Source organism: Eschscholzia californica, unplaced genomic scaffold (assembly GCF_041429995.1).
Source record: "Eschscholzia californica isolate CP2 unplaced genomic scaffold, dmEscCali1.0.p SCAF_1, whole genome shotgun sequence".
Classification (NCBI taxonomy): Eukaryota; Viridiplantae; Streptophyta; class Magnoliopsida; order Ranunculales; family Papaveraceae; genus Eschscholzia; species Eschscholzia californica.
This window is the reverse complement of record NW_028238198.1, coordinates 76,372,090-76,386,942: the sequence shown is the minus strand read 5'-3', so window position 1 is coordinate 76,386,942 and position 14,853 is coordinate 76,372,090. Positions and strand designations below refer to the sequence as shown.

At 36.3% G+C, this 14,853-nt stretch overlaps 1 protein-coding gene and 1 pseudogene across 6 annotated transcripts; one reads left to right on the top strand and one right to left on the bottom strand.

Annotated features, from left to right (window-relative positions):
* The first annotated feature begins 6,373 nt into the window (after positions 1-6,373).
* Positions 6,374-8,273, top strand: LOC147569276 (pentatricopeptide repeat-containing protein At2g15980-like; annotated as a pseudogene).
* Positions 8,274-11,529: 3,256 nt separating this feature from the next.
* LOC147569275 (uncharacterized) lies at positions 11,530-14,467 on the bottom strand. 6 transcript variants are annotated; one of them, XM_086655742.1, is made up of 7 exons: positions 14,253-14,467; positions 13,676-14,130; positions 12,849-12,986; positions 12,726-12,768; positions 12,337-12,387; positions 12,128-12,242; positions 11,530-12,028 (listed from the first exon to the last, which is right to left on the bottom strand). In XM_086655742.1, exons 2-7 carry the CDS (start codon positions 14,002-14,004, stop codon positions 11,889-11,891), a joined length of 816 nt encoding a protein of 271 aa, XP_086511868.1. In that variant the 5' UTR covers positions 14,005-14,130; positions 14,253-14,467; the 3' UTR covers positions 11,530-11,888. The 6 variants fall into 6 exon arrangements, with proteins under 6 accessions (XP_086511868.1, XP_086511870.1, XP_086511869.1 ...); XM_086655744.1 differs by having other exon boundaries at positions 11,530-12,010; positions 14,253-14,441; XM_086655743.1 differs by having other exon boundaries at positions 13,676-14,466.
* Between the last annotated feature and the right edge of the window lie 386 nt (positions 14,468-14,853).

Genomic DNA, 14,853 nt, shown 5'->3' with positions numbered 1-14,853 from the left:
GGAGCATCAGGATAATACTCAGGATGAGGAAGTTGATGAACCCGATCATGAGGAGGTTCAAGGGGAAGGTACACAAGTTTTACAACAACAACAGCAGGATGTTTCGGTACACACTAGGCCGAAACGGTTATATAAGCCGGTACAGAGGTTAGGGTCAGACAAACCTCTTAGGCATTATGGGCAGGCAAATCTTGTTGAATATGCACTCTCGGTGGAAGACGACGAGCCGGTCACCTTCAAACAAGCTATTACCGCGGAGGAGAGAGAGAGTTGGTTGGTTGCTATGCAAGAAGAGATGGAGTCTCTTCACAAGAACAAGACATGGGAGGTTGTCCCATTGCCCGAAGGTAAGTCTGTTATTGGTTGTAAATGGGTGTACAAGAAGAAAGAGGATTCTTCCGAAATCAAGGGTACAAGGTATAAGGCAAGACTAGTGGCCAAGGGTTATGCACAGAAAGAAGGGGTCGACTACAATGAGATTTTCTCACCGGTCGTGAAACATACTTCTATTCGGGTGCTATTGAGTATTGTTGCTCACAGTGATCTTGAGCTGGAACAACTCGATGTTAAAACCGCCTTCTTGCACGGTGATTTGGAAGAAGAAATTTATATGGCTCAACCTGAGGGATACAAGGTTGAGGGCAAAGAAAATCAAGTATGTCGTTTGAGGAAATCTCTTTACGGATTAAAACAATCCCCTCGCCAATGGTACAAACGATTTGATTTTTTCATGCTAAAGCATGGTTTTCGCAGAAGTGACTATGATTGTTGTGTATACATCAAGAAGCTTCGCGAAGGTGACTTTATTTATCTCCTTTTGTATGTGGATGACATGCTTATTGCTTCTCGAAGCATGGTGGAGATAGATAAGTTAAAATCTCAACTCAGTCAAGAGTTTGAGATGAAAGACATGGGCGCTGCAAAGAAGATACTGGGAATGGAGATTAAGAGAGAGCGGTCAAGTAAGAAACTGTACTTGAATCAGAAAGGTTACATCGAACGAGTAGTTTCTCGATTCGGGATGCAGAATGCGAAGGCGGTGTCAACACCTTTGGCACCACACTTCAGGCTCTCGGGAAAACAATCTCCCACTACTACGGTGGAGAAGGATCATATGGATCGTGTACCGTATGCTAGTGCAGTTGGCAGTTTGATGTACGCTATGGTGTGTACTCGTCCGGATATTTCACAGGCGGTCAGTGTGGTTAGTAGGTTTATGGCAAACCCGAGGAAGACACATTGGGAAGCTGTGAAGTGGGTCTTGAGGTACTTGAAGGGTACTGTTGATACGGGTTTGTGCTTTGGTGGAGACACATGTCAGGTAAGCGGTTATGTTGACTCGGATTATGCTGGCGATCTAGATAGAAGACGATCCACTACTGGTTATGTGTTTAAGGTACATGGTGCTCCAGTTAGTTGGCGATCGATGTTACAATCTACAGTTGCGTTATCTACTACGGAGGCCGAGTATATGGCTATGGCCGAGGGTGTGAAGGAAGCATTGTGGTTGTGGGGTCTTCTGGATGATCTAGGGATTAAGCAGGAGTGCGTAGATGTATGGTGTGATAGTCAAAGTGCAATCCATTTGGCGAAGAATCAGGTACATCATGCTCGTACTAAGCATATCGATGTCAGGTATCACTTTGTACGAGATGTCATAGAGGAAGGTGATGTTTCTCTCATGAAGGTACACACAGATGAGAATCCCGCGGACATGTTAACTAAAGTGGTGACGTGTAGCAAGTTTCAGCATTGTCTGGAATTGCTGCAAATCGGCTCGTGTTAAGTTGCCCGAAAGGGCGTAATGGCGACAAGGTAATCTCTATGTGAAGGGTTGGTAGAACTACGGTAGGCTTGATCCTGTAAAAGGGTACGTAGGCAGCCATGGTCATATGGCGCAGTCGGATGAAGTTACAAAAAGAAGATATATCTTACAAGGAGTATCCTGGTGTTCGTCCAAAATTTGAAGTATATCAAATTGTGTACGAGGTGGAGAATTGTAAGAGGCAGTTTCTAAAAATTGAAGAGGAGGTTTAAGAGGCAGCAACAGGCAGTTTCCAAAAATTGGGATGGTTTCCAATTTTTTGGCTCAATAGGCAGTTTCCAATTTTTTGGCTTATAATATATATAAATAAGGGTTGAGTGCTTTGTAATCAACACATCAACACAAGCAACAACAACTCTTCTTTAGAGAGCTAGAGAGAGAGCAAGAGTGAGAGAAATTTTTCATAGTTTTTGAGCGGTGTTAAATTTCTCGGTCGTCGAAGATTTAGTATAGAAGGTTAATTCTATACGGTACCATCTTGGGACGAACTTGCGGGTTGTGTTAGTCGTCTTCATCTATCCTTCAATAAAGATTTCTTGTTCGCCCGAGGACGTAGGCTTTAAAGCCGAACCTCGTTAAATTCTGTTCGCATATTTGATTTTGACTTAGCTTTTCGATTAATCTTCATAATCGGATCAATTTCTAGAATAGGTTCGATAGCTTCCGCGACTTTCAGTTATAACAGGGGACATTTCCGTGTTATTGGTTGGGGACATTTGAAATGTCCCCAAATGTCCGTGTTATTGGTTGGGGACATTTCAAATGTCTCCAAATGTCTCCAAATGTCCGTGTTATTGGTTGGAGACATTTCAAATGTCTCCAAATGTCTGTGTTATTCGTTCGGGACACGAAATTAGAGACATTTCAAGACAAATTGTTTTTGGGGACATTTGGAGACATTTTAGTGTAAATTTGGAGAGCTTTTGGAGAGAAAATGTCTCTCAAAATATGGAAGACACTTGGGGACATTTGAGTAAGGAAGATAATAAAAATAATTATTATTACCAAATCATATTATAATAATATTATCTTATTATTATATTACTACATTATTGTATTATTATTATTATTATTATTATTATTATTATTATTATTATTATTATTATTATTATTATTATTACTATTATTATTATTATTATTATTATTATTATATATTTGAGTAAGGAAGGTAATAAAAATAATTATTATTATCAAATCATATTATTATAATATTATCTTATTATTATATTACTATATTATTGTATTATTATTACATTATATTATATTATATTATATTATATTATATTATATTATATTATATTATATTATATTATATTATATTATATTATATTATATTATATTATATTATATTATTATTATTATATTAATATTTAACTATATTAAATAATAAATATTTACCAATTGTCCATCAATGTCCACAGATATCTACAGATGTCTACGAAAGTCGAAAAATATATATTTGGAAATATTAATTAATTTTTTTTATTTCATATGGTAAGACAGTAATAATATTAAAAATAATAAATATCAACTAAATATCTATCAATGTCCACAAATATTCACGGATGTCTACGAAAGTCGAAAAATATATTTTCAAAGTAGTAGGGCAAATTTATTTCGTATGATTAGACAATAATGATTACATTAAAATAATAAATGTCTACCAACTGCCATCAATGTCCTCAGATATCCACAGATGTCCACAAAAGTCGAAAAATATATTATTGAAACATGAGTACAAATATATTATTTCATATGGTTTGACAATAATGATAATATTAAAATAATAAATGTCTATCAATTATCCTTCAATGATGAGATAATAATAATAATAATAATAATAATAATAATAATAATAATAATAATAATAATAAATAATAATAATAATAATATCCACTACACATTTTGTCCATAGATTCAATATGTTGAAATGTCTCCAGGACATTTTGTCCATGAACCAAATGTCTTAAAATGTCTCTGAGACATTTTGTCTATGAATCAAATGTCCTGAAATGTCCATAAAGACATTTTGTCTACGGACAAATGTCCCGAAATGTCTTGAAATGTCTCTGGAACATTTTGTCTCTGAGTGTCCTTCAATGTCCTGAACCACTACCCCCCCTAATAGTTTCTTGGTGTTGCAAACTGAGTCTAATATTATTTTGGGTTATTTCCCTAATAGCCCCAACTTTGTGACCAGCTTCCCGCCTGGCCCCCTACTTTACGAGAAATACCCATATGGCCCCCTTCCGTTATAACACCGTTACTCTCTCTCTTCCATTTCTTTTCTCTCTCCTCCAGCATGTTTTCTCTCTCTGCCACCTCGTTAAAACAAGCCACATCATCGTCTTCACCGACGGGTCGCCGGCTGGCCAAATTCTGGCCGGCGACCTTCAAACTTTTTTTTCTCTCTCTTCTCTCTCTCTCTAAAAAAAAAGATCTGTTCAAGGTCGATTTCGACCTACTCCGGCGAAGGGAAACCCCCTTCGCCGGAGTTTAGAGAGAGAGAGGAGAGAATCTAAAAAAAAAAGTTTTTTTTTTTAGAGAGAGAGAGAAGAGAGAGAAAAAAAAAGAGTTTGAAGGTCGTCGGCCGGAATTTGGCCGGCCGGCGACCCGTCGGTGAAGACGATGATGTGGCTTGTTTTACGAGGTGGCAGAGAGAGAAAACATGCTGGAGGAGAGAGAAAAGATTGTGAAGAGAGAGAGTAACGGTGTTATAACGGAAGGGGGCCATATGGGTATTTCTCGTAAAGTAGGGGGCCAGGCGGGAAGCTGGTCACAAAGTTGGGGGCCATTAGGGAAATAACCCTATTATTTTTTTGTTGAAACACTTAGGGGGGGGGGGGGGGGGAGGGGTAGTGGATTGGGACTTTCACAGACTTTCATAGACAAAATGTTCCGTAGACATTTCAAAACATTTCGGATGACTTTTTATAGACAACATGTCTTCATAGACATTTTCAAGACATTGAGTTTGTAGACAAAATGTCTTTATAGACATTTCAAGACATTTGATCCATAGACAAAATGTCTTGGGGATAGACATTTATTATTTTAATATTATTATTATTGTTTAATCACATGAAATAATATATTTATACTAACATTTCAAATATATATTTTTCGACTTTCGTAAACATCTGTGAATATTTGTGGATATTGGTGGACATTTGGTAGACAATTATTATTTTAATATTATTATTATTGTTTAATCACATGAAATAATATATTTATACTAACATTTCAAATATATATTTTTCGACTTTCGTAAACATCTGTGAATATTTGTGGACATTAGTGGACATTTGGTAGACATTTATTATTTTAATATTATTATTATTGTTTAATCACATGAAATAATATATTTATACTAACATTTCAAATATATATTTTTCGACTTTCGTAAACATCTGTGAATATTTGTGGACATTAGTGGACATTTGGTAGACATTTATTATTTTAATATTATTATTTATTATTTTAATATTATTATTGTTGTTTGATCACATGAAATAATATATTTATACTAACATTTCAAATATATATTTTTCGACTTTCGTAAACATCTGTGAATATTTGTGGATATTGGTGGACATTTGGTAGACATTTATTATTTTAATATTATTATTGTTGTTTGATCACATGATGGACTTCAAATGTCTCTTGTTTTTTGAAAGACATTTTGGCTTCCAAATTTGTCCCAAATCCTTCACAAATCCATCAAAATATGAAATCCACCAAAGTCTGAGACATTTTGGAAGACAATCGAATGCCTCGGACTTTCATAGACTCTCAAATGTCTGGATTTAAATGCCTAAGACTTTCGTGGACTCTCAAATGTCTGGATTTGAATGCCTAAGACTTTCGTGGACTCTCAAATGTCTGGATTTGAATGCCTCGGACTTTCGCGGACTCTCAAATGTCCGCGAAAGTCTCAATCCAATACGCCCCCCCCCCCTTAGTCTAATAGTAGTTAGTAAGCGGCGATACGAGTCTCTTCATTATAGTTTAGTGCCTTAAATTTGACACCCTTTAGTAAGTTCATAAAGTTCGAGTATCAAATTTTGACAAAAATAATTTTTGTGAATAGTTATTAAAGAAAACAATGTCAACTTCACAATATGGGGCTCCCATAACATAAAAAAAAATAGTAGGTACAATTGTACAAATACGCAAAAGAGGGTTAGTGAGCTAGTGACCCTTCCTCCCTATAGAACAATCACTTCGAGCCAACCAATTAGTAGTTACAATAGCCTTACTATAAGTATCAAAAATGGAAAACATCAAAAAAAGAAAAAGTGAGAAAAGTCCAAACTATCATGGAACAACATATCACACTACTAATAAACCTATTTCCTAAAGTCTTAAGAATGGGTTTCTAGTCCCAAAAATTATTGGACTAGGTATTTTTATATTATTTACAAATCTTCCATAACCCTTTCACATAGTGAAATTCGATTAACAAATACAAAAAGGGTCTAGCATTTAGATCATTGTATTCTTTTTTTTTTCCCACAAAAAGTTAAAAAGAAGAAATACGATATAAAAATGAGAATGCAATTTAAGAAAATGATTAAGAAACTCTGTGCAAGTTCATATGGGTAAATTAACTTCTAATTTGTGAATAAACTACAACCACCGCCATCTTTTACGAAATTATAGAAAATCTTGACGTGCATCACTTTAATAGGGATTCTAGAATAATAGAGGGAGTGTAACTCAAGTCCAAGCTTTAGTTAAAAGTGAAGAATATGAGAGAGTTGTTTAATATTTCTCCAATTAGAGTTATAAACAAAGTTTAAAAAGAGGAGATGGAGAGTTACAAACAATAGTTGAGGAAAGAATCAAGGGTAATCACATCAAGAAAGCATATTCCTTCTGGTTCTAGTTCAAAAGTCAAAAGTTAATCATGATTTGGACTAAAGTAAAGACAAATTAAGCATAAAATTAAGAGTTAATTCCTATTTGGCCCCCTACTTTGTGACCAGCTTCCTTTTTGACCCCATATTTTTGATAAATTCAAATTTGACCCCCTATTTTCTAGTAAATGTCATAACTACCCTTCCTAAATTCAAAATAAAAATATTAAAAAGAGATATTTCCACGTCATCCCCCTCTCTCCACCTCATATCTCTCTTCTCCGACAAAGGTCGCCGGCCAGAAAAATTTTCCGGCCGGCGACCTTCAAACATTAAAAAAAAAAAAAAAAAAAACCTAAACCCAAGTTGAAGTCCTCGTCGGACCAACGATCCAAGTGAAAAGTGGCTCATCAAGGCTCAAGCAACTTCTTTTTCAATCTTCAATGGAAATTTCAAGAGCAATTCTTCTCTCTACTTCAGCACGACCACAAATTTCTCTCTTCTACTTCTTCTTACTTAACTCAATCCTCCAAATTATCAAGTTCTGATTAAAACCCTCAAGACGAAACCCTAATCTCTTCTGTTGTTTGGAATCTTAAAGAACAGCGTTCGAAGAACCGATGGAGTTACATCAAAACTGTATACCCAAATGGATTCTCTTCAAAACAAGTTTCCGATATCATCATCCAACTCAGAAACAACCCACGTCTTGCTCTCCGTTTCTTCACCTGGTCAGAGAAGAAATCTTTGATTCGATTGGTTGCAAAATTAAGAGGCGCAAATGAAGGATTTGCTATATATGAAGAAATTTTCAGTAGTGATGAAGGTGAAGGTAGGAAGCTAGGGCTAGGGTTTCTCCTAATGTGCAAACATTTAATACATTGATGCTGTGTTTTCATCAAAATGGAAAAACACGGTAGAGGAAATTTGGGCTGAGATGGAAAAATTAGAGATTTCCCCAAATTTGTGCAGTTAATGGCGGCATTTTGTGATGAAGGAAATACATGTAAAGCAGTGAACTTGTGGGAAGAAATGAAAATGAAGCAGATTGAACCAGATTTTATGCCTTATAATACCCTAATTAGAAGATTTTGTGATGAATGAGAGATTGAAAGAGCTGAAGAACTCTTTAGAGAGATGGAATTGGAAGAAGGTACTTGTGTTACTTATGAGATTTTGATCAAAGGGTACTGCAAAAATGGAGATTTAGATTCCACATTGCTTTTGTTCAAAGAAATGAGTAGGAAAGAACTCAAACCGGAGGCTTCTACAGTAGATGAAGGGATTAGAGGAGTGTGCAGTAAAAATCTTGTTTTTGAAGGATGGAAGTTCTTTAAAGATGTAATCAAAAGGAAGGATTTTTTTCCCAAGTGTGAAAAGCTACAAATTTTTGACAAATGGTTTATGTGAAGAGGGGAAGATGGATGAAGCTTTGATTCTTCAAGCTGAGATGATTGGTAAATGGTATGAACCTAGTTCAGAGATTTACAGTGATTTTGTTAATGGGTAGTCAACTTGGGGATGAGGAAAAAGCAAGAAAATTGAGGAAGGACATGGTTGAAATGGGTTTGCAGCTAGAGGAAAATTAGATGAACTCTTAATTCTACCTGGGAGCCATATCTTTAAGGTGTACTCTTTTGGACTCTGATCTTCCCCTTCTGGTATTTAAGGTCCCTCAATTTGAAGAAAGTCCTTTTATAGCTGCAGTTGTAGAATACCCTGCTGCTAATACCAGTGGTGAAAAAATCTGTATTTATAAGAACTCAGATTGAGTAATAATGGAATTGTAGGATTATAAGGTGTATCTTTATCGATGAAGACTAAAGTGTTGTTTCTTTTTTATGGTTCAACAGACCTCCGGCGAAGGGAAACCCCTTCGCCGGAGTTTTTAGAGAGAGAGCGGAGAGATTTAAAAAAAAAATAGAGAGAGAGAAGAGAGAGAATTTTTTTATTTTTTTTTAGGTTTGAAGGTCGCCGGCCGGAAAATTTTCCAACCGGCGACCTTGCCGGAGAAGAGAGAGGTGAGTTGGAGAGAGAGAGGGGTGAGTTGTAGAGAGAGATGAGGTGGAGAGAGAGAGAGAGGGGTGAGGTGGAAATAACTTTTTTTAAATGTTTTAAATTTAGAATTAAGAAGGGTAGTAATGACATTTACTTGAAAATAGGGGGCCATATTTGAATTTACAAAAAAAAGGGGACCATAAAGGAAGCTGGTCACAAAGTAGGGGGCTATATAGGAATTAACTCTAAAATTAACTCCATTCTCATTTAACCTCCACCAACTCGTGTATTTGGCTCTCAACATTAACAATATCGCCAATAATTATTAAATTATATTTTTATCTTTCCAATTTCTTTTCATTTATATGCATTTGAATAAAATATAGTGCTAGGTGCATGGGGTTAGCCTCTTGCCAGAAAGCAGGCGGATCCTTTGTACGAAAAATGTTTTTACGACTTCGTAAATTTGGAATCAAAATCCCTCTATCGGCACCATGTTACGGCTAAAGTCTCCCAAAATTAGATCTCTTCTGTCTAGTTGGGGTATGGTTATAGACACTATGATGTAGGCGCATAACACGTGGGCCACGTCCACACGTGCCCACGTCCCGGTCGGCCACAATAGTGGTCTTAGTTAGTATAGGATTAGGAAGTTACCTTAAATTGGTATTTCTTTTAATTAGGAGTTTCTATGTTTTAGTTTCTTTAATATTTAGGAATCCTAGTTTGAGTCTATCTAGGAAAGTCTATTATCATATAAAAGGAAGTCTAGTCTATTTTGTTATTCAGATTAGAGAGAAAAACCATTGAAGTTAATTAAGTTTTAGTTTATTTATCGTTTTCTTTACCGTTCTTCGTTTATTTTCTTGTTCTTCTTTAATTCCGCTGTGACTACATCACACTACGTGTGTTTTCTGTGGGAGAGCGAAGAAACGGATTTCCACCTATTCTTTGGTTGTTCGGTTACAAAGAATATATGGGAATCGCTATTACGCAAGATGGGATTCCAGAGAGTATGTGCTGTTAATTGGAAAGAGGAGTTACAGTGGTGTCTTAATCACTTTGGTGGGCTTTCCATTGCTGCTCGGGTGAGGAGTTTGCTTCTAAATGCCTATGTCTATCATATTTGGAAGGAGCAGAATAACAAGGTATTTAGAAGCAATGTCATGTCACAGGGGCTGATTATTCACACTATTTGTGATGAAGTGCGGATCAAGCTGAATACTGTTACCAAACGGTTTGAAGATACTGAGGAGAACAGGAGGACCGTCGATCGCTGGAATCTTACTATCTCTCTCCAAAAGCCGGTCTAATTTCATGTAAATGGACTTGGCCGATGGCAGGGAGATATACGATTAATAATGATGGTGCTCTGAACGAGGTGGATGCGGGGTATGGAGCCATTATTCGAGATTCGGAGGGGATTGTTGTTAGAGCAACCACTGGTCAGGTTGATGGGCATACTATCTTTATACACGAGCTACAGGGTGTTGAGTTGGGTTTGGAGTTAGCACTTAGTGCCGGACTGCAGGAAGTTGAGCTTGATTCGATGAATATCAAGATACTTCTTGCAAAACCACATCAGAAATTACCAGGCGTTTATGGAAGAGAGTTCAGAGGCTTAAGAGCCAATTTCGGACTTTTCAGGTTTTTCATGTTTTTCATGTCTATAGGGAAGCAAACCAAGCTGCTGATTACTGGTCAAAGATGAAGCGCGGACCGGGAGTAAGTCACTTGAATGTTAGTCAACTGCCGGCGGAATTAGTCAACATTGTTAATGCGGACTCTAGAGGGACAGTGAGAATGACGAAAGGGTGGGGCTAATGAAATGATGTAATTTTGATTTATTTGCTGTTTTTTTGCTTTCTTATTTCTTTGTATTATGTTCGGGCTTCTCCCGCTTATTATTATAAAAAACATAGGTGAATATTTCTCTTCAATCACATGAATTATATCCAACTTAGGTCTTTGACGGTCTGTCTGTGGACAAAATAAAGTTTTTCGTATCAATAGATGTATTACTTTTAGCTTGGTATTTTTTTTTTGTTGAATAACTTTTAGCTTGTACTTTTGTTTACATTCTAGCTTTCAACTTTTTTACAAGCAATCTCATCTCTCATGAGGTAGTTAAAGTCAACGTAACATTGGTTGAAGATCTGATTTTCCGTTTCTTTTGGTTAGAAAAGGCAAGCCAATGGACTCACGCAAGCTTTACCTTGGAAAATTATTCAAACTTTACCAGTAGTCAGAAAGAAACCCAACCATTGTTGGCCAATTTGCCAAATTCTTATAGTACAGATTGCACATTTCATTTATACCTGGAATCGCCTCTACTCTAGGACTGAAGAGATAGGGTGTGGAACTACAAGATGGGTAGGGCTAAACTCCCTTCTCTTAAAAAAAAAAAATATTTTTATAATGGGGCTACACAAGAGTGAAATAGGAGAACCAAAACCCCTTCTTCCCTAGGTAGGTTTTGTCAATACTGTACCAAAATAGCCAATAACCCTTGGTACACAAGTTGTAAGAAGTTTATTCTTCCACAAAAGTTGGAGACACGCTGATAATTTCAAAAGAAATCATGCTTGCATATATCAATGGCAATGAATTTCATGGAAATGAGCAGCAAAAATTCACTGGAAAGAGTTATGAGCTATAAACAGAGAAAATAATAAAGGAGAATCTTCAAATCATGGAAGGATTGTAGCTTTAGTTTTATCAAATCCCAAAGAACTAATTTAGATTAAATGGGCTATAATGTATAAACACAGAGAATCCCCCTACCCCAGAATATCAATTTTCAACTTTTATACTAAATCATCATTCATACACCCAAAAGAAAAGATCAAAAATAAAAATTACTCCTATAAATATCATATCAAATTCATAATTTCCACAATTAACAACATAAAGGGTAGTATTTTAATAACTTCAGATTACAAAGTTGGGCTCTACCCTCTAGGTCTCGGATTCGAGACACAGATTTTATAGTATGCTGACCTTTCCAAAGAAGAAAAACCATAGTAATCTGGATCAACTTGCACATACTTTGATTAATTTACAGAAACCAAATGCTTGAGCATTCGGGTGCAAACTCCTGTGACATTGAGATCCCGTGGAAGTATTCCAACGACCCCAATAACATTTTAGATTATATGTACAGAAAGATGTAATATACTTGTTCTCATTTGTAGTCTTTTGATATGTTACAGATTTTGCCATATAGTGCTATTGTATTCTTGATTTTCATTTTGCAGCCTCTGTACTGCGCTCCTTATACTTATCTCCTGACAGCATTCAAATGCTAACCGAAGTGCAGTTCCGAGCCCTAACACGACAAGAACACCTATAAAGTCCGAAAAAAAAAATCACACTTTTTTAACATTTTCCGACTTTCTGAGAAAGATAGTACAATTTTGAGCGATGTAGTATTATAGATTCTTACCGATTATAATGTTTACTGGAAGTGCTGAAACACCGAGAGAAATGGATATTAGAACGTCCAATAAGAGCCCACCAATAAGTATCGAAAATGCTACCCAAAGTGGACTATAACATCTCTGTCATGGAGAAAAAGAAATAAGTCCAAACCAACATGACGGGGAATGTATACAGACGATAAGTAACATGAACATACACTGGTGCACTACATACCCTTTGGTGGTGTGTTGATGTTGGGTCAATCCTCCAAATCCAATAATTTCTCTGATACAAAAGAATGGGCGAGCGTGAGTTACAAAATGGAAGTTAGATGTATCTGTATGACTATGGGTGGAACTACGAAGTTCTAATGTACGGATTGACCCAATTAGAGTAGCTGTTGAAATGAATGAACCTACTAAACTTATCTAAACGGAACTATAAGTTGGATAGTCGGGTCATAGTGCGGGCTAACCCACTAATGGGTCCGCCATCTAGCATGGGTGTGGGTCATAGAGATCTGCTATCTAGCCGAACTGTTGGAAATCAAATAGGCGATAAGAATGTTAGTTTTTTCATTAAAATGGCAAGAGTCATTCACGATCGACATTAAATACACTTACGCTTGGTTGGGACTCTGGAGGTGGTACATTTACAGCTATTTGCCTGCAAGAAAGATCCGAAGCTCATCATCATGTTGTGTAAGAATCGATTCGATGGTTGGGACAATTTATTTATCTACTTACTGGCAAATCTCGCATTTATTTGAACCTCTAGTACTAAACCAAGTGCCTATGCATGAAAGGTGAGCTTTTGCTAGTCCACCCCGACAATGGCATCCAAGATCTATTAGAGCTTCCTCTGATGATGTTTGCTGACACACTCTGTAGATTGAGGATTTAATGTTTATTCACAATTAGCAGCAGAAACGAATTTCTCAAACGCTTCTTTTAGAAGCCAAAAAATCAGATAACAAGAGAAATCTGTTAGATACCGCGTTTTTTTTACTTGTGTTAAACCCTAAACCCGAAATAAGTTGTAGTCTCGGATCCAACTTCCATACATGGAGAAAATGAAGGATAATCATAGGCCTTTGTGACGACCATCGTGGTAAGCTCTGCAATTGCTTTGGCAGTTATCTTGATCTAATTATCACATTAGTTATTTGAAGAATCGAATTATTCTTTTAAATAAGATAAACAAGCAAGTTGAGTGAACTATATAGATTTTGGTGCAACTAAGGCATCCAAATGAAACATGATTCATGATCGTATACTACCTTTTAGTATGTTAGCAGACAGTGGGGCCTATAACAGAGAATATTGCAGAAAAGAAAGATGCCCTAGATCGATTTTTTCTAGTTCATACTGAAAATTCAAACAGGAAATATGTAATTCAAACCGACTAATGAGTGTCTGATTCATGGAGAAATGAAACTAACCAAACTAAACACAGATGAATTACTAAGCACAATTTCAGATGAAAACTTCATAAGCATAATTTCTGATTATATTCATAAGCATAATTAAGAACAAAAACTACAAATGAAGATAGATGAAGAAACTGAAATTACCTGCACTGTTCTCTTGAGCTTTCATTTCTAGACAAGCAAACCTTCTTAGGAGATTTTAAAGCATCTGAAACCTCATCAATTTTAGTGTCTATAGTTCTTGAACTCTCTAATTTTGGTTCATCAAGATTAGATAAATCCCCATTAGATATCACAATTTTGAGATCATCTTTATTGTTAGGGCAATCCCCAGAAGATGAACTCTGCCCATTTTCAATCTTATTATCCCGAGGCAAATTCACCATCAAGATTTGATCTTTTTCAAGATTTGAGCATTCAATTTTGTGATCTTCAAGTGAAATTGTTGACCCATTTGACTCAACATTCTGCATTTGAGTAAAATATTTACACGAATTGCCACTTCCCCTTTTCTTAGTTCTTGAAGTTCACCTAACCCTTCTCACTATTTGTGTGGTTGAGAGAAGAACAACAATAATTCATAAATGGATAACCAAGACCTAGAACAGAAGCAGAGCTCTCTTAATCAACAAACCCTAAATTTAGTTTCTAATTTACAATCATACTGTACCAAACACTGATCAAAAAATATTTAGAGAGAGAGAGGGGGGAAAAAGGGTACCTTGGAGAGATGGGTATTTCAGAAAAACTAGCAGGAACTCGATCGGTGTTCTAAACGGTTACTCTGCCGGCGAATTAATGGGAGTTTAAGGGTCAGGCGTTTTGGAGAGAGAGAGAGAGGAGAGAGGAGAGAGAGATAGTTTAATTACCGCCTTAAGAACTGATTCTGCTAAACAACTGATCCAAAATCAATTAGTCCTACTTGTTTTGTTAAACAAAATCAATTCCTTTCATTACCCAGAATTAAGATTAGTGATATTTGGTTTCGGCCCCTATTTCGTGACCAGATTTTTTTTCGCTTCTATATTCAGGTTAAGTTTGCGATTAACACCCTGTCGTTTGAATTCCATCCCTCCACAGTTACGACACATTTTAACTCACTAAATTTACCCTCCTTTCTCTCCCATGGTCTTTTGTTTTGTCTCCTTTTTTTACTCTCTTAATTAGCTTCGAGTACCTCAAGAAATGTAAATAAGATAAAGCTCACCTTCGCACACTCTATTTTTTCGCCAATACGCTAATATCTCCCTCTCGGTACCTTCCTCTCTCTCTCTCCACAAAGATCCCTTGCTAGCTAAGGTGAGGGGTTTCCCCAACCGTTT

Bases quoted from the DNA above. Each gene is read 5' to 3' on its own strand.
- LOC147569275 (XM_086655742.1), bottom strand. From the start codon at position 14,004: ATGCAGAATGTTGAGTCAAATGGGTCAACAATTTCACTTGAAGATCAC. The intron at 12,769-12,848 runs GTAAGTAGATAA...TCTTTCTTGCAG, and splicing joins AATAAATGCGAGATTTGCCA to GCAAATAGCTGTAAATGTAC. The intron at 12,029-12,127 runs GTAAGAATCTAT...CGGACTTTATAG, and splicing joins TCCAGTAAACATTATAATCG to GTGTTCTTGTCGTGTTAGGG.